This window comes from Oryctolagus cuniculus, chromosome 12, assembly GCF_051225735.1.
Source record: "Oryctolagus cuniculus isolate XC-2025 breed Fujian yellow rabbit chromosome 12, ASM5122573v1, whole genome shotgun sequence".
Taxonomy (NCBI): Eukaryota; Metazoa; Chordata; class Mammalia; order Lagomorpha; family Leporidae; genus Oryctolagus; species Oryctolagus cuniculus.
This window is the reverse complement of record NC_142878.1, coordinates 64,727,095-64,747,506: the sequence shown is the minus strand read 5'-3', so window position 1 is coordinate 64,747,506 and position 20,412 is coordinate 64,727,095. Positions and strand designations below refer to the sequence as shown.

The following is a 20,412-nucleotide window of genomic DNA, read 5'->3' as shown; positions in this document are numbered from 1 at the left end:
ATTTGCATTTCTAACAGGTTCTCAGGTGAAGCTGATTCCATTCTCCAGGACCAGCCATAGATGGAGGCCTTATGAAGTCAATTCTGTGACCTTGTAGAAGGCTTTCTACAGAGCACATCGGCACATGGGTATCAGAGTTTTGCAAAACCCAGTGTTCCATCTACACCCAGCAGTGCGGATGTACACTAAATCACTACCATAGTGGCTTTTTTTCAAGTGTGTTATATTAAGCACGGGCATCGGCCTTTGGTGGTGTTTTGGGCAAATGATTGAAGACAACACAGAAAGCCCTCCCAGCTGGGGGGTACCCGGTGGTTTACAGGGCGCCGACAGACACGGGTAAACACAGCGCCGGTGCCTTCTTAGGCGCGCTTTAGAGCGCTTGTCCAGCTCAACCACCTCCACCATCGAGGCGCACGCCGCGCTGCCGGTGTCCTGAGAAATCCCGAAGCCCCCGCAGGTGCCTGGGGTGAGGCTTGCGGCTTCCCCACGCGCCTGCCCCAGAGGGCGGTGCGCCTCCTCCCCGGCCCGCAGGAGCCCCTGGGCGGAGCCCCGCGACGCTCCTCCCGGAAGAGTGCGGACCTGGCTGCCCACAGGCCCCGCCCTTTCCTTCCTCGGCGTCCCGGGGTCTGAGGTGGGCGTGGCCAGGCGGCTTTAGGTACCCGGGCATCTCTGCGGCCGGACACTGGGGCCGCGGCTGAAGGACCAAGCCAGCAGCCCCCGCCCCGGCGAGGAACAGGTGATGGGCCGGTCGGGCCGGCTGCTGCTGTGGCTCGGCGCCGCGGGTAAGTGCCGTCTGGCAGTCCGGGGGCCGCTCAGGCCGGGGCGCCTTCCTGCTCCTGGGGATCGCGGTCGCCACACACCGGGTCCCGGTGGCTCCTCCAGAGGCCTGGAATCCTGGCGGCCCAAGCTCTCCGGTCTGTGCTCCTGGGGTGCGGGATCACGCATCTTGGGAAGGAGGGATAAACCCGGCGGTTTCAGCATCTCCCTGGGGCGGGCCGCAGTCCAAGCCCAGAAAAAGCAGGCAGCGCCTGCAGACCCACGGGTCATCACTGGCGACGGGCAGAGGTATCGGGCTCCGCGGGCCTGGCGGATGGAGCGGGGCTGCGCCGGCGTCCATGCTGGACATTGGGCATCGGCAGGGCGGGACTAGGGGTGTGGCCACGGGCAACCCGGGCGGGCTGTTGGGGGTTATCCCTCTTACCGCCTCCCCCATTACAATCCTACTCCCTATCCCAACACTGCTGTTTCCTTGTCACCTTCCAGGCGCCATTCTCTGCTCCAGCTCGGGGTCCCAAGCGCCTTCTCTGCCATCCTCACCACGGCCGCTGTCCATTCCCAGCGCCCAGGACCCAAAAGTCACCACCCGACCTGGCAGCTTGGAGCCACCCTTTCCCCTAAATCCCCTAGGTGAACTCGGGGCTCCTCTCTGCTCTTCTGCGCGCCATACCCAGACTCTCCCAGGCCGGGCCAGGGGCTCCGTGACCTCCTCCTCCCTTCCCGCTTCTCCCAGGCACCGAGGGGCCTTGGCTGTTCTCCACCTGCGGGGCCAGCGGCCGACGCGGCCCCACACAAACGCAGTGTGACGGGGCGTACGCGGGCAGCAGCGTGGCGGTGACGGTGGGCGCCGCGGGGCCGCTGCGAGGTGTGCAGCTGTGGCAACCGCCCGGCCCTGGGCAATACCTGTAAGTGCGGGTGCGGTGGGTGGGTGGTGACCCTCAGGCCCCAGATTGGGCAAGAAGGTCAAGCTCGGGCGACCTTGCGTTCTGAGGTCCTCCAAAGCGATGTCGGCCCAACCTGTGTGACCCCACCGCCTCTCCTTCCTAAGGAACCCGATCAGCCGGTACCGGGTCCCTAACCAGCCGCCGATGGCTTGAGTCTGCCCCGTCTCCATTAACTCCTGAAATAAACGTGAAATCGAAATCGTTGGTGTACAAACTTAGTCTTCCCAGCCCTTCAGAGTTGACTACATCCTCTCAATGGCCCCCAGATAAATCCTGGAGGTGCCCCGGGCTCCCACCTTTAGGCTAGACAGCGGGCGTGAGGACCCAGGCCGGAGCACTCAGAGTCGTGTCCCACAGGATCTCGGCTTACGGAGCCGCGGGCGGCAAAGGCGCCAAGAACCACCTGTCGCGGGCACACGGCGTCTTCGTCTCCGCCGTCTTCTCGCTGGGTCGCGGGGACCCACTTTACATCCTCGTGGGGCAGCAGGGAGAGGACGCCTGCCCCGGCGTAAGCGTCCCCGGCTCTGCTTACTCCTGGGCGGCTCGAATGCCCGGGGCGGGGGCCGGTGTGGGAATTGGGGTTGGGGGTCCTTCCCGAGGGGTGCGGACGCCAGCTCAGCCTGCCCCGATCCCTGGGGCCCGCAGGGGAGCCCGGAGAGCCGGCGCGTCTGCCTCGGAGAGTCCTGGGCGGCTGAAGAGCACGAAGCGACGGATGGGCCCGAAACGGTGCCTGGGTCGAGGCGCTGGGCCGGGGGCGGCGGGGGCGGCGGGGGCGCCACTTTCGTCTTCCAGGTAGGTGCCCCCGGCCTGGCCGCCCTCGCCCCGACTGCCCAAGGTTGAGTCCTGATCCTCTGCCCCAGTCGCGCACAGCCGCGCTCTGTCTGCTCCCGGAGGCCGCCCGCTCCCTGGCCCCAGCGGCGAGCCCTCCGTCCTCGTCGGAGCCCCGGGTCCTGGTCCTCCCTGGACGGCTGCGGGGCGCGCGCCTGAATGCGCGGCTGGCCCCACAGATGCGCGAGGGCGAGCTGGAGCCGCTGCTAGTGGCTGCCGGAGGCGGTGGTCGGGCCTACCTGAGGCGGCGGGACGGAGGCCGGACTCAGGCCGCCCCCGAGAAACTGGAGAACCGCTCAGCAGCGCCCGGGAGCGGCGGGAGAGGCGGGGCGGCAGGTGAGGGCGCGCGGCCGCGGGCAGGCGGGCGTGCACCGCATCCCCGCTGCCGGCCACCCTGCTGTTCCTCCGCAGGTGGAGGCGGCGGCTGGACTTCGCGGGCCCCCTCGCCGCAGGCGGGCCGCTCGCTGCGGGAGGGGGCCGAGGGCGGCCAGGGCTGCGCCGAAGCCTGGGCTGCCCTTGGCTGGGCCGCGGCCGGCGGCTTCGGGGGCGGCGGAGGGGCCTGCACCGCGGGAGGAGGCGGCGGCGGCTACCAGGGTAGGTGCACCGCTGGGGAGGCCGCTGGGCAGCCCCAAGGAGGGAAGCGTGGTTCGACCCTCAGAACAGGTCTGTTCCTCCCGGAAGCGAACTGAGTAGGAGCTTTTCAGATGGCAGATGCCACTAGCAAACAGGACTCCCTGGGTTTTCGTTTAAATTCATGACCTTTTGCATCTCAACAAATTCCCTGCTCGTTCCGCAGCCAAAGCTGGCCGTTAGCGAGCCGAGCAGGGAGGCAGACAGGCAGGGATGGTTTAGGTCAGTGCTCAGCTGTAAAATGGGAGAGGCCCAGCCTCCACATTCCATTCCTGTGAGGAGGTGGATGACGGGGAAAGTGTTTATGGAAGCAGAGCCCAGGCCAGGCGGTTTCCAGACTCTGGAGGGCATCGGAATCAGCCAGGGTGCTGCGAACAGCAAAGATCACAGGGATTCCTCCCTGGAGTTTCTGAGTTGGAGAGGGACCGAGAATTTGCATTTCTTTTTGAAAAGAATCAATGCCTTCATTTTGAAATGACAAAAATTGCATATACTTATTATGTACATGCTGTTCCGTGGCTAAGTCAAACCACTCAGCGTAGGCCCCACCTCTCATAATTATATTTTGTGGTGAGAACACTTAAAATCTACTCTTGCGGGCTGGTGCCATGGCTCACTTGGCTAATCCTCCTCCTGCGGCGCCGGCACCCCGGGTTCTAGTCCCAGTTGGGGCACCGGGTTCTAGTCCCAGTTGCTCCTCTTCCAGTCCAGCTCTCTGCTGTTTTCCGGGAGGGCAGAGGAGGATGGCCCAAGTGCTTGGGCGCCTGCACCCGCATGAGAGACCGGGAGGAAGTACCCAGCTCCTGGCTTCGGATCCAAGCAGCAGCAGCCCTAGCAGCCATTAGGGGAGTGAACCAGTGGAAGGAAGACCTTCCTCTCTGTCTCTCTCTCACTGTCTGTAACTCTCTCTCTCTCTCTCTCTCTCTCTCTCTCTCTGTCTAACTCTACCTGGCAAAAAAATAAAAAATCTACTCTTGCGACAGTTTTCAAGAATACCTTGTTACCTGGAGTCTCCATGTCACACCATAGCAGCTCTCTTGGAACTTATGGCCTCCATCTGACTGAATGGTGGATCCTTAGAACATATTCCAAAACATCCAGGGTTTGGGAACCACTGGTGTTAAGGAAATAAGACTAAAGAATTTGAAAGTCACTTTCCTTGTATGCGAGAGCCAGTGCCTCTGCCTGGGTGTGCTGTCCATAAAAGTTGTACCTTCTCACAGAAATGGCATGTGTAGGTAGGGCCTCTCCTATGTTATAGCTGAGGACTTGGGACTCACGGGCTCGGACAAGCAGATGTCACAGCCAGCCTGAGCCAGGCCTACCTGGTCAGCTGATCCCTGCCTCCCCACCCCTCTAGTCCTGCAGCTCCTACTGCAGACAGGGAGCATCTAGATTGCAATGCTAGTGCAGAAAGGGCCACATGGGGCTGCCTCTGGGGGACTCTAGCTTCCCAGCTGTGAGACAGCTGTGCACATGCACACGCGTGCACACACACACACACCCATCTCCCCCTCCCCCACTTCTCCTTGTATAGTGAAACCCTCCATCACTCTCAACCCGCAGGGGGTGATGCTTCTGAGACTGACACACTCTGGGCTGATGGGGAAGATGGGGTGTCCTTCATACACCCCAGCAGTGAGCTCTACCTGCAGCCTCTGGCAGGTATTGGCCCCGATTCCCCATCTCTCCATCCCTGAGCCCACTCCCCTGAGATACTGACTTCGCACTGTGACCCACGCAGTTCTAACATTTGCCAGTGGTGCTGCCGGTAGGAGGCGTTCTGGGGAGCTTGGCAAGTGTGCTGCTGCTATATAAAGTCTCCTCAAATACCTGGCAGCTCAAGGTTGGCGGAAGAGAAAGTGTGCAGGCCTGACAGAAGTCCCCCAGGCCCTTCTACCAGCCTTGTATGCTCGCCGCTGCTCCTTGCTCTAAAATCCCAGGCCAGACCAATTCCCCATGTGGCCGGAAACATGTGTGTCCTCACCCCACCACGCTCTTCCACCCACAGTCATGGAGAGTCACGGCGAAGTGGAGATCCGAAGGCACCTCAACTGCAGCCATTGCCCTCTGAAAGACTGCCAGTGGCAGGCAGCGCTCCAGTCGCCCCAGTGCTTATGCCCAGAGGGCATGGAGCTCTCTGTGGACAACATCACCTGCATGGGTATGTCCCACCTTTCCCAAGGCTGGCCTCCTGAGCAGTAGGGCACCAGGAAGCGTGGCCTGGGGGCCTGCAGTGAGCCAAGCCCTGGGCTGGGGGCAGGGCGGAGGGCTGGGGATGGAGCAAGACATGCTCTTCCTTCAAGGAGCCTGCAGTCCAGAGGGGGAGGCCCGGATGTGCATCTCAGAGTGCCAGCCGCTGTGGGAGGCACAAAGTGTTCTAGGGGCCTGCAGGAGGGAGAAGCTAACTGAGGGAAGTGTCAGGGAAAGTGGAAGCTTGAGCTGAGTCTGAGGTATCTCTCTTCCTCCCCAGACCTGCCAGCGCCCCCCGGCCCTCTGGTTCTGATGGTGGCTGTGATGGCGACCTTGACACTGAGCCTCCTTATGGTGTGTGGGATCCTCATTCTGGGTATGGAGCTTCTAGCAGCAGAGCTGATTCCAGGCGTCCCCTGAACTGCCATGGGCTTCCGTGGGCTGGGGGACTTCCTACTGGGGCAGGCACTGTGGTGCAGCAGGTTAAGACACCACTCGGGACCTCTGCATCCCCTGTGGGAGTGCCTGGTGGGTCCCAGCTACTAAGCATCCTGGGAGGAAGCAGGTGGCCCACCTGGGAGACCCAGGCCGAATGCCAGGCTCCTGGTTCAGCCTGGCCCAGCCCCAGCTTATTGTGGGCATTTGGGGAGCAAGAAGATCTCTCTTTATCACTTTGCCTTTCAAACACATAAAGTCCATTTAGAAAAGACCCTCTCGTGCCCCTCAGAGGAGCTGTGGTGGACTCCTCCGGGCTTCTAGGAGTAGAAGTGGCGGTGGAGCCTGGGGAGCACATTCACCTTCATGGGCAGGGGGTGGCAGGTGTCCTGGGCAGGGGGAGGCAGGGTGGGCCTGACGAGCAGGTAGAGGGTGTGTCATTGTTCTTCCTGTCCCCAGTGAACCAGAAGAAGTGGCAGGGCCTTTGGGGGACGAGGCTGCCAGGCCCTGAGCTCGAGCTGAGCAAGCTCCGAACGTCTGCCATCAGGACAGCCCCCAATCCCTATTATTGTCAAGTGGGGCAGGGCCCGGCACAGTCCTGGCCTCTGCCCCCAGGGCTCACTGAGATTTCCCCAGCCAACGTCACCCTGCTCAGGTGAGACCACCACCTCCTCATGGGAACCTCTGCACTCTGAATCACCCCACTCTGCTGCCTGCTGCGCTGACTTATAGACCCCCAGAGAGCATCTGGCCCCAACCCCCTTCAGCTGGGCAGAGGAGGGAGCAAGGGAGATCAAGGGACAAAGGGTGCCCAGACCCTCTAGGACCCTTCTCCAGGCCATCCTGTCTTCCTGCAGGGCTCTGGGCCATGGCGCCTTTGGGGAGGTATATGAGGGACTGGTCATTGGTCTTCCTGGGGACTCCAGCCCCCTGCAGGTGGCTATCAAGGTAAGGGGGAGGGTAAGGAGGCAGATGCAGAGCCTATGTCAGGATGCTTGCACCCCATTATCAGTGCCTGGCTTCTACACACACCTCCGGCTCTGGATCCCAGCTTCCTGCTGATGTGCAGAAGGTGATGGCTCAAGTAACTGGGACCCTGCTTTGGCTCCAACCTGAAGCTATTGCTGGCATTTGGAGGCAGGGCGGCGGGTGGGGGTGAGAAGGATGGGAGTTCTTTGTGTCCCTCTGCCTCCAAGATTTATTTTATTTGTCTGTTCTAAAAAGCTGGGTGATACTTCTGGTGGGGGGTGGGCGAGCAGGGCACCGTGGCGGGAAGGAAGCACAGCACAGTTGCTGGAGCCAGTGTTGAGCCGCCTTCCTGGAGAGTGCAGGGAGCCCAGGAACTGTGTCCTCCTCCACAGACGCTGCCCGAGCTGTGCTCGCGCCAGGATGAGCTGGATTTCCTCATGGAGGCGCTCATCATCAGGTGCACCAGGGGGCGGGCGGAAAGCATGGGGGATGGCGGAGCCTCTCCCGCCACGCTGGGGCTGAGAGGCTGGGGGTACTGAGGGCCTTTGCAGCTTTGTGGCGTCTACAGTGCGGTTTGTCTCCCTGCTGGTGCTGCGGTGTGCACACGCCCCATGCAGCAAGTTCAGCCATCGGAACATCGTGCGGTGTGTGGGGCTCAGCCTGCGGGCTGCCCCTCGCCTCATTCTGCTGGAGCTGATGTCTGGTGGGGACATGAAGAGTTTTCTGAGGCACAGCCGGCCACACCTGGTGAGACCCTTCTCCAGGCTCCCCAGGCCCCTCTGAAGACCCTGTCCCCGTGTCCTAAGACAGGACTGATGCAGCCTCTGCCCCTCCCAGGGTCAGCCGTCACCTCTGGTCATGCAAGACCTGCTGCAGCTGGCTCAGGACATAGCCCAGGGCTGCCACTACTTGGAGGAAAATCATTTCATCCACAGGTTGGGAGCAATCCTGGCCTGGGAAACCCCAGCTCAACTCCCTTCCCTACAGATTTTAAACGAAATACATCAGGAAGGGCCACAGCTCCACAGCTCCTGACTGTGGGCAGCGACTTTTCCTTTTTTTTTTTTTTTTGGCTCGGCTTTGCAGGGACATTGCTGCCCGTAACTGCCTGCTGAGCTGCACTGGGCCCAGCCGAGTGGCCAAGATTGGGGACTTCGGGATGGCAAGAGACATCTACCGGTGTGGGCCTTGGGAAGAGGGGAAGGCTGCTGCTCCCAGGGGGTTTACAGTCACCTTGGTGGTATCTGAAGAGCTCATCGCCACCCTCCTCCCTTCTGTAGGGCCAGCTATTACCGCAAGGGGGGCCGGGCCTTGCTGCCCGTCAAGTGGATGCCCCCAGAGGCCTTCTTGGAGGGCATCTTCACACCCAAGACAGACTCCTGGTGATCACACACCGCCCCCGCCCTGGGCTGCCTCCTATGGGGGGTGGGACTCCGTCTGCTGCGCTTCACTCATTTCTGCCCCCTCACTTGTGACGCAGGTCTTTTGGGGTGCTGCTCTGGGAGATCTTCTCCCTGGGGTACATGCCCTACCCTGGGCGCACCAACCAGGAGGTGCTGGACTTCGTTGTGGCGGGGGGCCGGATGGACCCTCCCAGGGGCTGTCCGGGGCCTGTGTGAGTCGAGAGCACTGCCCGGGTGGGACGTCCTCCCCACCATGAGTGGGCACCAACTCCAGCCTCTCTTCAGGTACCGCATCATGACCCAGTGTTGGCAGCACCAGCCTGAGCTGCGCCCCTGCTTCGCCAGCATCCTGGAGCGGCTCCAGTACTGCACTCAGGTGCCCCTACCCCGCGCCAGCCTGCTCCTGGGGGTTAGGACAGAAGCTGGAAAGCAGCTCTCTGACCCCTACACTTCCCCTCATCACAGGACCCTGATGTGCTGAATGCAGCCCTGCCGGTGGAGCTGGGGCCCCCCCTGGAGGAGGAAGGGGCGTCCGGGCTGGGAAACCGGGCTTTGGAGGGCCTCAGAGCCCTCCAACCCCAGGAACTGAGTCCAGAGAACATGAAGAGCTGGGGAGGGAACGCTCTTGGCCCCTGGTTGTCTTCTGGCCTCAAGCCCCTCAAATCCAGGGGCCTCCACCCGCAGAACCTCTGGAACCCTACCTACGGCTCCTGGGCCCCACGGGGCTGTGAGGGTGGTGACTCGGGCACTGACCACAGCAACGGCTCCTCCTCACACTCCTTCCCGGCCTTCTAGGCACCAGGCGGCCGGTTCCCCAGTAGCTTCTGTCCCCTGCAGCCTGTGCTGCATGCCGGGGCCTGCCGCAGGACCGCTGGGGGAGAGCTTAGCCACTCCTGGCCGGGGCCCCCATGCCTCATCACCCCTGCAGATGCTTCTAATAAAAAGCCCTTCTCGAATCCCCCAGTGATCTGAGTGGATGAGGGACACCTGGGCTTAGGGGCACGTCCACCAGGAAGGGAGGTGGATGAGACCGGAGTCCAGGAGCTGGGGCTTTGCCTTTTATTGGGAGGGGGAGTCCATTGTAGTGTGAGAGGTTCCACCAGGAGGTCTAGGGCTGGGAAGTCAAAGTCATGATCTGGCCGCTCTGGACAGGCGCAGCACCTCCTCTGGAGGCCTGGGCTGAGGAAGCCCTCTACCCCCTCTCCTCAGGGAAATTAGTGTCATTCTGTGGGAACGCAGGGGCTTTTGGGGCACCCCCCTCCCGCTGGCAATGCGCCCCTTACTGGTTGACACCTGGTCCTGCAGGACCCTGTGAACTGCCCTGCACCGCAGGGGTCCAGTCTCTGGCCAGCATGCATGGTGAGGACACAGCCGCAGGTCCATGTCTGTCTCAGCGGCTGGCCCATGCGGGGACAAGGACCCAGCCTCATCTCTCGGCCAGGCTGGCCAGGATGCTAATGAGATTGTCCAGCCCCAGCAAGTAGCCGTCCTCACGGTTGCCCTCCTCCCAGGGCAGCCTGTGGTCCAGGATCTGGCCGTCAGGGAGGGGTGTGGTCTTGCCAAAGTCGATGAGCCACACACCGGCGCGATGGCAGTGGTCGTGGACAAAGAGGAGCGAGCTGCCAATCACCTGCGAGTACCGTACAGTCCATCAGGCTACGCCCCTCCTCCGAAAGCCCCCTATTCTGTGATCCCGGGCTTGGGGTCCGCCCACCGCTTACCTCATGCCTCCTAAAGAACTCGGAGACCTCCAGGGTGTCCCGGATCTGCTGCAGGCGGTTCAGATACCTCCTCTGCAGAGGGGAAGAGAGAATGAGCTCCTGCTGGCATGAAGTGTGTTTTTGCCTTAGCAAATACATTGGTAGGAAGACACACTCCCTCGCACCCCCGAAAGGAAAGGAAGGAATGGAGGACACAAGGACACGCCACAACTCGGGCCAGGGCTCTAGGCCACAGGACCAGGGGCAAGGCTCCCCAACACCTCTGGGCTCTGGGACCCCCTGCTCACCAGCACTTCCGCATCTCCTTGCACAAACTCCTCGAAGACGCGAATCACCTGCTCCCGGCTTCGAGTAGTCTTGAAGTCGGTGCTGCAGGAGCCATCCGCTTTCTGCAGGAGGCGGGACAGGAAGTGTCAGGGGAGCCCAGGTCCCCTGGGGAGAAGGACCCCGCAAGGGCAGCGGTACTTCCTGGGGCCGTGGCTGCTGGGGTCGGCGACACGGCCGCCCGGGGGGCGCCCCCTTGGTAGAGGTGGTGGGCTGTGCGCGAACGGGAAGGGTAGGGCGCGGAGGCGGGGTGCTGGGGTGGGGGCCGAGGAAGGGCCGGGCCCACCTTGATGCCCTCGATACGGAAGCCCAGCGTGGTGCTGGAGCTGATGCCCTCCCGCCACTGCATGTAGCGCGGCTTGGTGACGGCGCGCTGCGCGTGCTCCTCCTCGGTGGGCGCCGCAGGGTCCACGGCCAGCATCTTCTTGTACATGTCCTTGCGCAGCTTGGGCCGCTCGCGGGCCTTGGTCAGCTCCTCCTCCAGGTACGTCCTGTGTGGGGGGCGCGCACAGGGACCCCGTGGAGGGTTCGTCCCAGGCCGTGCCCCCACTCGGCGGCGCCCGGCGCTCCAGGGCTCGCCTACCTGACGCCCATCTTGCAGTCCAGCACGCAGGGCCCGTCGAAGCCGTCCAGCAGGTCCTGCAGCTGCAGGTAGCTTTCACCGTCGCGCTCCACCACGCCGTGGAAGGCGGGCACGCAGCCGCGCAGCGCGTCGGCCATCAGCCGCGCCAGGCAGGAGCGCTCGGGCTCGGAGCTGCGCTTCAGGATCAGACCGCTGGTGCCGGCCGCCTTGAAGCTCCCTGAGGGGCCGCGCAGTTAGCGCTGCTCGGCCCCTTCCCGTCCCGGACGCCCCGCCCTCGCGCCGCCAGGCTCACCCGTGTGTCCCGCCAGCTGCACCCAGGCGTAGCGCTTCTTGAACGGGCTCATGACGGGCAGGTTCACCATGGTTCGGATCTTCTGCCAGTGGCTTTTCTGAAAGCGACACGGCGCAGACCGCGGGTCGGCGTGGCGGCGACGCACGCGCCCTCGCCCCTGCGAACCGGGTCCCGCCCCGCCCCTGGCCCACCGGAAGCGGCTGGGGCCGCAGGGGGCCTGCGTTTGTTCAGTCGCCCGTCTACACTGGGAGGGAGACGGGCGCCGCCGACGTGCCCTGGCCTGGGCGTCAGAAGGTTTAAGCTTATACCTGAGCTTTCCATGAGCAGAGGCGGCGCTGTGGCAGCGAGGGCTAAGCCACTGTTTCCCACGCCGGCACCCTGTACTGGAGCGCCGGTTCCAGCTCCCTGCTAAGGCATCCCGGGAGGGAGGCGGCCAATAATGGCCCAAGTGCCTGGGCCCCTGCCACCCACGTGAGAGACCTGCTCCTGGCTCCTGGCTTGGGCCTGGCCCAGGCCTGGTTGTTGTGGGCATCTGAGGAGTAGACCAGCGGATGAAGATCTGTCTTTTACTCTCCGCCTTTCAAATAAATACTAAACTTTTTTTTTTCTCTAAAGGCATGGGCACATTACTAAACTGCTTTGTAGAGGTTTTCAACCTTTTCTGAACGTTGGAGTTGCCTGGGGTCACCCTTGTTTAAAACTGCAGACTCTCAGGGGAATTATGAGTAGGTCTAGGGTGGGGCTAAAACTTTGCATGCTGCTAATACCTCAGAAGATTCTGAGGGCTGAGAAACTAGCTTGTGTGTGTTGATTTCCTCATCCATTCAGTGGGGAAAAACCACCTCAGTGGGCTGTGGTGAGGGGTGTGGGAGGTCCACCTCTCTTGGCAGGAGGCAGAAGCCAGGCAGATGGCTTCATGCCCCACCACTTAGGGCCTCAGCCCCTCTTAGGGACACGGGCGGGAGGCCAGCCCTGCAGCAGCTGGAGAGATGCCCTTGCCACCCCTCACTGGCTGGCCAAGCCCAGGGCATCCTAGCTTCCGGTCTGAACCCCAGGGCTTGTCATGTTGGACAGAACCCAGAGGGAAATGTAGGGGTTTGGGTTTTTGTTTGTGTTTGGTGTACTCCTTGTCTCAGGACTCTTGCTTCTGTCACCAGTCCTGAAAGAGCTCACCCTCTGAACCTTCCACTTCCCCCAACCCCCAAATCTCTGCAGTCGACTCTTTAACATGCACAGGTTTGCTCATCTGAAGTGTGTCTGCTGCTTCCGCCTGGGGTGTGTGTGCGTCTTTGTGCAGTGTGTCTGTGCAGGACTGGAACCCAGGAACCAGCCACTCTGACCCTCTGAGGGAGTTCTTTTTTTGTTTCTTAAAAAATATTTATTTATTTATTTGAAAGTCAGTTACACAAGGAGAAAAGGAGAAGCAGAGAGAGACAGAGACGGAGAGACAGAGAGAGAGAGAGGTCTTCCATCTGCTAGTTCACTCCCCAATTGACCGCAATGGCCAGAACTGCGCTGATCCAAAGCCAGGAGCCAGGAGCTTCTTCTGGGTCTCCCACGTGGGTGCAGGGGCCCAAGGACTTGGGCCATCTTCTACTGCTTTCCCAGGCCATAGCAGAGAGCTGAATTGGAAGTGGAGCAGCTGGGACTTGAACCAGTGCCCACATGGGATGCAGGCACTGCAGGTGTGGGCTTTACCTGCTATGCCACAGCACCGGCCCCCTGAGGGAGTTCTAAGTAGGAGAACTGAGGGGTGGACTAAGTAGGGGAAGTGCTAATGACCACAGAGTCCTGACCCGTGGGGAGCAGGTGGGACTGGTGGCAGCACATGGGTGGGGAATCAGCAGTGAGCTCTAGTCCTGGCTCTTGTCACTTTCTCACTCAGTGAGCCCTAGCAGATACTGCCATCTGTGTGGGCCTGTTTGCTCTGGGAGGACATAGCTGCTGCCGTCACACGAGCCAGCACGTACTGCCTGCCTACTGCATGCCAGGCACTCTCCCATCAGACGCCCTGCTCCTGCTTTCCTGCTGAAGTCCCTGCACGGCACACTAGGGCGTGATCACATGTCCAATCCCCGGGGATCTGGGGGTGTCGCCAGAAGCGGCCCACTAGAAGCATGACATCGCTTTCAAAACTCCTTTTTAAAAGCTTTAAATACATACAAGGTTTGCATTTTGCTGCATAATAAATCCAAGTTTTATTATAAAACTCCCCACCTCCAAATCCTCAAGTAAAATTCCAGGAAGATGATGTATGCTCCATGTATATTCAGCAACTCGTCTCAGACCCCGTCTCCCACACTCGGTTTGGGAATCATGCTAATGAGGCACATGCCCAGCAAGCGCTCCAGGTGGTATTATTATCCCCACTCTACAGAAGGAAATCAAGGCTCGGGGGAGTTAGCATCTCTCCCTGATGCCCTAGACAGAGCCCCCCACCAGCTCGGCTTTTTCCCCAGATCCCAATTGTTCCAGGAGCTTCCACAGTTCATGCTACCACCCTGCCTCCCCGTGGGACTCAGATGACACAGGCCCTGAGAAAGGGCCCTGCCATTGGCTTTGCAGGATTTGCAGCCCTAAGGAGTGTTTTGCTGTCTGGGGAAACACCAGGCACTGCAGGGGAACCCATCTCCGCCGCCTGGACAGCTTGGCCTTCATTCAAAGGGCTAAGTCTCATAGAGTTTCAGGCAGCTGTAGGCTGCTCACAGAATTTGGGGAAGAGTGGGATCAGAATGGACTTAGTGGGAGGATACATGGATATATGTAGCCACACCAGTTGAAGGGAGAACTACCTTTGGGTTAGATAGGGTGAGGGGACTGTCTTTCCCTCTGGGATCCCTCAGGGAACAGGGCAGGGGGGTGGGTGGGGCCTTGTGAAGGGTTTGAAGCCTCGCACTTCTACTTGACTGATGTATGACAACAGCAGCAACTTGTTCTCAAGCTGAGGTAAAGGGGGGCCAGCACCTATTCTTCCCACCCCAGCTTTGTGAGTTTCACATGGGCTAAGAGAAGCATGACTGACTAAGCCTGGCTCCAGCCTTGCAGGTTACAAAGTACTTCCATGCCCAGTCTCTCATCTAAGCCCTTCCACCACCACTTGAGGTTGCTAGGACAGGATTTAGCTCCCCTCTCAGTAAGGGATGTGGTCAAGTATGGACACAGTGGATGCAAATGCCATGGGACTCCACCCTTCCATTTTAGGGAAATATCTCCCCCAGGAATAAGGCAGTTAAAAACCAGTGTGTCCAAAAGGCTCCTGGAGATCCATTCCTGGGTGGACGGGTGGGTGGGGATTTGGGCACATGAACAACAGTAGGGAAGATCTTTCTGAGCAAATGAGACTTGTAAGTATGGACATTGGAAAGCAGGTTGATGCTGCGTTGCAGATTCATGACACTACAATTGAAAGCCAGTTGTGGGGCTGGTGCTGTGGCGTAGCGGGCATCCCATATGGGTGTCTGGTTTGAGTCCCAGCTGCTCCACTTCCAATCGAGCTCTCTACTATGGCCTGGGAAAGCAGAAGATGGCCCAAGTCCTTGGGCCCCTGCACCCTCTGGCTTTGGATCGGCCCAGCTCTAGCTGTTGCAGCCACTTAAGGGGGTTGAACCAGTGGATGGAAGACCTCTCTGTCTCTCTGCCTCTGCCTCTCTGTAACTCTGCCTTTCAAATAAATAAACATTTTTTAAAAACTGAAAAATTAAAAAAAAAAAGAAAGCCAGTTGCCAAGAGGGCGAGACCCCCACTCTCTGGCCCAGGCTCTTCCTCCTACCCCCACCCCACCACCCCACCCCCGTTCCATGGAAGTGCCCTCCCTGAGAAATCAGAGCACAGCCAGAGGTCACCAGAGCATCTCATTCCTCATCCTAGGGCTAAGCAGGGAGCATCTCTTCCTGGGCAGGGCCTTGAGGACACCTGCTCCTTGTGTCGCAGCAGACACCCAGTGTCTCTCCAGCCAGAACAGACTTGATTCTCACCCTGCTCCCTTCCCCACTCATCAGTCCCCAGCTGGAACTCTCTGCCATCCCAACACCCTCCCCATGTCCCAGTTGCCCTATCAAACTAGCACTCCCTATGGTGGTGGTGAGTGCAGTTTAAATTTATAAAATGATTTGCACAAAGGTATAAGTGACCCACGACTTCACCTTCCCATGGGCATTTGCTTTTTAAAAAGGAAGTCTGTTAACCTAAATTCTGCTCTATAATTAGTGGAAAGTGATGTGTGGGAGTTCTGAGTCCAGGAGGGGATGGCATCCAGGTCTCCTTACCTAGCCTGGAGAGAAGAACACCAGGTGACCAGGAACCAAGCACCCTCTCTCTGGCTCCAGCGGCCAGCCAGGATTGTTTAAGGACGTGGGGGCGGTCTAGGAACAGCTTACAGACGGCCGCCCTTGGGGGTGGCCTCCAGCCTCCCTGTGTTTCCCTGCCTGTGACTTTTCTTCTACCCGAGGAAGGCCCCTGGACGGCGGGAAGCTGCCCAATGACAACTGTCTGCTCTGTGCAGGCTGTGCGGAGCTCCTAGGAGGCAAAGGGGAGGAATGCATGCGCTGGGCGGAGGCAAGTAGAGCCTTCCCAGGCTTCAGTCCGCCCAGGTCCGAGTGGAAAGGGCCGGCAAGCCAGGAGCCCCGGCCAGCGGACGCAGTACCCTCCCGGCAGGTGCATCCTTCGCACCGGACCCGCTCTGCTTCCTGCCTGGGGAAGCCCTAAAAGGCTGCCAGGGCGAGCGCGCTGTGCCGCTCTGGGACCGGCTGTGAGGCAAAGTCCGCTCCAGGCCGTTCCACGCGGGCGCAGGCAACCTCTGTCAACACCCCCGGCTTATCTGCCGCCTCCGTGGCTGTTTGCCTTCGGGGAGGCCCCGGCGGCCTGGGGGTTGGGAAGGCCTGGAAGACGCAGCCTTGGAGCTGGAAGGGCCCTTCGCGGCCATCTGCACCCTCTCACGGCCGCGCCAGGAGACCGCCAGTCCCGAGACGCGCAAGGACACGGCCGCGGCTCCTCCGCATAGTCTTGACCCCAGCCGGGGTTGTCTGCGCGCACTCCGCCTCGGGCTGCAGGACCTCCTGCTCGCTCAGTCCCTCCCCCTCGGCGCCTCGCCGGGCCCCTGAGAGCGGAAGAGGCAAGCGGGGCGTGCCCGCGTCCTGGGCGCCCCAACTGGTCGCGCCCTTTCGGCCGCGCCGGCTCTCAGGTGTGGCAGCTTTGAGCGACGGAGCGCCCACTTCTGTTCAGGTTTTTCCAACCTAGATGGGGTGGGAGGGGTCTTCCCACTGCCGCCCCCCCCCCCCCCCGTCTCAGGTCTTAGAACCCCTCGGCCGCGGCCGCCCGGGCACAGGGGCCAAGGTTACCTCAGGAACGACCACGAGCCGGGGGTACCCTTGAGGGTCGGCGGAGGAGAAAGGGACGCGGCAGGCTCGTGACTGAGCCCCCGCACCGCGCACCTGGCGGCGGGGGATGTCCCCGCTCCACGGGGCTTTGCGTTTTTTTCTCTCGTGTCATCTACAACCCCGCACCGCCCTCCGGGTATTGTAAGTCTCTGGGGTGGAGGTGGGGATGGGGGCACCGCTAAGCCTCGGAGCTCCCGCCAGGCGTTACGGGGCCTCCTCCGCCTCCTCCAAGCCGTGGACAGGCGCGGAGACCCCAGAGGCCGAAGGCGCCCCTCACCTCTCGCTCGGCTGCGGCGACACTTGTGTAACTTGGGTCTAACTCCTTCGCGCTGACCGCGGGCAGTTATTTAAAGTATCTGGCCGTGGTTAAAACCCGGTGGCAAGGCGGCACGCCCCACAAGGGGAGAAGGCAGAGAATGACTTCTTCATCGAACCCTGGCCCCAGAATATCCAGGCAGAGAGGAACAGGGTAGCCCCGCCCCCTTTTTGGCCTCAGTTTACCTCCCCCCAGGCCAAGCTTAGGAGCTGGAAGCCGGGGAGACCCAGGTGCGCGTTGGGCGGGCTCCATTCGGCTCCTTGCCGGAGCTCCCAGCCCCGCGCCCCGCCCGCCCCTGCGTCCAGGCCGCGTGCGGGCGCCGGGAGCAGACGGCAGCAGCTCTCGAGCCGAGCCTGGAGCGCCGCTCCACTCCCACTCAGGAGAGGGAAACCGTGGCAACGGCGGGGGTGGGGCCGCGGCACCGGAGAGGGGGCGGGCGGGCGGGACACGGTCGCTCGCCTCCCTCTCCCCGAGGGCTCCCGGGGCGAGGGGAAGGAGCCTCCGATCCCTGCAGCCCTCCCTCCTGACCGGCAGGAACGCCCCTCACTCCGTAGCGGGTGGCTGGCTCCTCGCGCTCCCCCGGACGCCCCGGGGCCCCGCCGCGATCCTGCAGAGCTGGAGTGAAAACTGCCAAAGCAGGGGGTCGGCTCGCCCGACCTCCGCAGTGCCAACGGCCCTCGGCTAGCCCGGGCTCTGTCCCCGCGCCGGCCCGCCTCCGCGCCCCGTACCTGACCCACGTCCTCGCTCGCTTCCAGCTGCACGTTACCGCGGCTCCGGCTTTCACTGTCGCTCAACAGATCGTCCTCCGAGTCCTCGAGTAGCGATGAGGAGCCGGTGGAGGAGAGCGACGAAGTGGACAGGCGGCGTGGCTGCTGCAGGTGTGAGCCCCCAGCCGGGAGGCAGTCACCCTCCGGCTCCGGGGGCCCAGGGCTGGCCTGGGGTACATCCGGCTCCTCAGCTGTCACTGTCAGCTGCGGGATCACCGGGGCAGGGGGAGCCCGCGGGAGCCCGTTCGGCACCTGTCCCCCACGCCGCTTGGCCGCGCGGGCCCGGGGATCCCCTGCGGCGGCGGCGGCGGCGACCGCGGCACAGCGCGCTTCGAAGAGCAGGCGCAGCTCTCCGACGCTCCGGCGCGGGGCCCTCTCCAGCCCGGGGCTGCAGGACCCCGCGCCCCCCGGCCGCGCCATGCCCGTCGGGCCCCCGGGCAGGGTCATTTCTCGGCACCGGCGCAGCAGCCGAGCCCACCAGCCCGCGGCGCGGCGGGGACTCTAGACGCTCAGCGCCCGGGGCTTGGGACTGCCCCGGGGCGGAGCCTGCGCGCCGCCGGCCCGGGCCCCGCCTCGGCCGCGCCCCCCGCCCACTCCTTTCGCTTTCAGAGAAAGCGCGGGCCTCCTAGGGCCCTTGCCGGACAAGGAAGGCTCTCGGTTGTTGCCCTGGTGGCTGGGGAGACTTGGCTCGGAAGGCGCAAAACCCAGGTTTGGCCCTGGCGGCCTCTCCCGGCTTACATTCGAAGTTGGCGGAGGTGCCGCTGCGCCCGTGGGCCTTGCTGCCGTGCCTGGCTAGGGGACTGGGAGAGATTCCTCCAGGCAGTCCTCAAGGCCCTTGCCCCTCCGCCCCAGGTCCCTGGGCTCCTTTCCGCGTTCCGTCCATCCCAGACAAAGGCTCCCAGCACTCGGGGCTTTTCTCAGGTCGGGGCCCATTAGCACAGAGTTCACGGTCAGTGGCTTCCCAAAGAAGCCCCACCCCAGGGCGTGCGCCCAAGTGGGGACTGTCCCGGGGAGGAGCTGAGGCTGTGCCCTCCCGAAGCTGCCCACTTCCCAGCGGGCAGAGAACAAGGTCAGGGGGCGGGGCCTGCGCCTCTCCTCGTGTGAGCCGCTGCAGCCCCCGCTGCCGGCCGGCGGGGCTGGTTTCTGCAGCCTCGTGCCCTCTCCCGCTGGAACTGGGACTTGGAGCCAGCTGTGGGCTTTGAGCAAGTCATTTCACCCCCTCACAGGGCTGCTGTGGGAACAAAATAAAGAGAAAAATACGAAAACGTCCAAAGGGAGTCTTGGTGCGTTAGTGGAGAGCACGCCAGTCTCCAGTCCACCACACTCTGTGTCTCAGGCAGTCCTTCAGCTGACCCCCCGAGGTGCGGCTGTGGATCTGGGGAGAGAGCGCAGAGGCTGAGCTGTCTCCCGCGTTTCATCAGAGTGAGCCGAGCTGGACGGGCCCTTGGGTCAGTTAGTGTGGGGGTGGGGGTGGGGGGGGTGTTGAGGGCTGATCAGCAGCATTGCAAGGGTGCCTGGGCAGGAATCGTTTCCTGACTACCCCCCCCCCACACACACACACACACGCCAGAAGGAGATCAGCTCCCTCAGCTGGCACCACTGCCTGGGCATTGTTGGAACCCAGCCAGCACCCCGTGGAGGATGGCCTCTGCACTGTGATGAGGGCTGCCAAGCACCCATGGGTGCCCCAGGAGGGGGAGAGGTGGGCTCAGTGGGAGAACTGCGACCCTTCAGCAAAGAAAGAGGCCCTGGGGAACCCATGCAGGAGCAAAAGTTGGAAGAGTGGGGAGGGAGAGGGAGGAGAAATGCAGGGATGGAGGGGGGAGGGAAGAAGGAGACACAGGAGTCTGAAGAGTTGCCTGCTCTGTGGAGCACTGGGAAGTCACAGCTCCCCCACCCCACCCCCACTCTGGGGCCCAGAGGTCTGGATGAGTCTGGGGGTGCTTTGTGGCTGGAAGGTACACCCCCTTCCCTCCTTTTGAGCTACACTGGCTGGTGGCAAGCGGGGTGGGGGGGCAGGTGCTGCCCTCAGCGGATGGGACTTGCCAGATTGGGACCCACTGGGAAAGTAGGGAGGGAACAAGAGAGTGAGCATGCGCTGGGCCAATGCACCAGGCAGCGTGTGGACGATGTTGGAGGCGCAAGCAGGCTGGGCGCCGGCTCTCTGTTCCTGCTGCCCAGAGAAAATACATGGGCAATTGCCATTTTCTTGTATCAGGCACCTAGGCAGGTCTTCGGTCCACCGCCCCAGCACCCACACAATCGCTATCTGCCGTACCTGCCCAGATGTCCCTCAGGAAGCGGAAGGGCACATCTGGGAAGAGGGGAGCGGAGAGCTACCCTCACCAATTTTTAGAGTGGGAAGGGGTCTCAGATGCTTCTCTCATCGCTACAGAAGAAACTAACAAAGAGGATAGGGCCCAGGGCAGCTACAGACACAGTGGGAGGCCACACTGCTAGATGGTGGAGAAGCCAGTGGGTCCTGGCTAGATCCCCTGACTTCTGTTCCTGTCCTGTGCCTAATTTCTCTCACTAACATCTTGCTGTTCAATCCAAAGAAGGCACAGTCTGCCTCCACCTACTGCACGCAGAGAACAGGGGTACATATTGGGGCGAGGCCTAAGATCCCCATATGGCTGTGGGGTAGGGTGCAGGGGAGACAATGTTCTCCTAGTTAAGACAGGAAAATGAGTTTTGTGCCTCGATTTCCCCCTTTATTTATTTGAAGGGCAGAGAGACAGAGAGAGGGGAGATTTTCCATCTGCTGGTTCATTCCTCAAGTGCCCACAATGACCAGAGCTGGGCCAGGCTGAGCCCAGGAGCCTAGCACTCATCCAGAGCTCCCATGTGGG

At 61.8% G+C, this 20,412-nt stretch overlaps 2 protein-coding genes across 8 annotated transcripts; one reads left to right on the top strand and one right to left on the bottom strand.

Annotated features, from left to right (window-relative positions):
• The first annotated feature begins 251 nt into the window (after nucleotides 1-251).
• LTK (leukocyte receptor tyrosine kinase) lies at nucleotides 252-9,145 on the top strand. Of its 7 annotated transcripts, XM_002717779.6 has the most exons (20): nucleotides 264-785; nucleotides 1,267-1,410; nucleotides 1,514-1,685; nucleotides 2,082-2,232; nucleotides 2,370-2,516; nucleotides 2,732-2,888; nucleotides 2,964-3,146; nucleotides 4,749-4,847; nucleotides 5,194-5,346; nucleotides 5,656-5,751; nucleotides 6,270-6,465; nucleotides 6,668-6,758; nucleotides 7,172-7,236; nucleotides 7,397-7,526; nucleotides 7,617-7,714; nucleotides 7,866-7,958; nucleotides 8,060-8,161; nucleotides 8,260-8,394; nucleotides 8,468-8,558; nucleotides 8,648-9,145. In XM_002717779.6, exons 1-20 carry the CDS (start codon nucleotides 743-745, stop codon nucleotides 8,975-8,977), a joined length of 2,676 nt encoding a protein of 891 aa, XP_002717825.2. In that variant the 5' UTR covers nucleotides 264-742; the 3' UTR covers nucleotides 8,978-9,145. The 7 variants fall into 7 exon arrangements, 6 of the variants coding, with proteins under 6 accessions (XP_089166239.1, XP_008267392.2, XP_017203611.2 ...); XM_008269169.5 differs by having other exon boundaries at nucleotides 261-785; nucleotides 2,732-3,146; XM_008269170.5 differs by lacking the exon at nucleotides 8,260-8,394 and having other exon boundaries at nucleotides 259-785; nucleotides 2,732-3,146.
• ITPKA (inositol-trisphosphate 3-kinase A) lies at nucleotides 7,829-18,973 on the bottom strand. Its single transcript, XM_051822501.3, has 7 exons — nucleotides 17,522-18,973; nucleotides 11,103-11,199; nucleotides 10,811-11,027; nucleotides 10,514-10,718; nucleotides 10,191-10,292; nucleotides 9,904-9,975; nucleotides 7,829-9,812 (listed from the first exon to the last, which is right to left on the bottom strand). The coding sequence occupies exons 1-7, from the start codon at nucleotides 18,005-18,007 to the stop codon at nucleotides 9,609-9,611; spliced, it is 1,383 nt and encodes a 460-aa protein (XP_051678461.1). The 5' UTR covers nucleotides 18,008-18,973; the 3' UTR covers nucleotides 7,829-9,608.
• Between the last annotated feature and the right edge of the window lie 1,439 nt (nucleotides 18,974-20,412).

Coding starts and splice junctions, on each gene's coding strand:
- LTK (XM_008269169.5), top strand. CDS start 743: ATGGGCCGGTCGGGCCGGCTGCTGCTGTGGCTCGGCGCCGCGG. Junction 4,848..5,193: donor CTACCTGCAGCCTCTGGCAG/GTATTGGCCCCG, acceptor TTCCACCCACAG/TCATGGAGAGTCACGGCGAA. Junction 7,959..8,059: donor ATGGCAAGAGACATCTACCG/GTGTGGGCCTTG, acceptor TCCCTTCTGTAG/GGCCAGCTATTACCGCAAGG.
- ITPKA (XM_051822501.3), bottom strand. CDS start 18,007: ATGACCCTGCCCGGGGGCCCGACGGGCATGGCGCGGCCGGGGGGCGCG. Junction 11,028..11,102: donor GCAGCTGGCGGGACACACGG/GTGAGCCTGGCG, acceptor GCGGCCCCTCAG/GGAGCTTCAAGGCGGCCGGC. Junction 10,293..10,513: donor TCCGTATCGAGGGCATCAAG/GTGGGCCCGGCC, acceptor CGCCTCCTGCAG/AAAGCGGATGGCTCCTGCAG.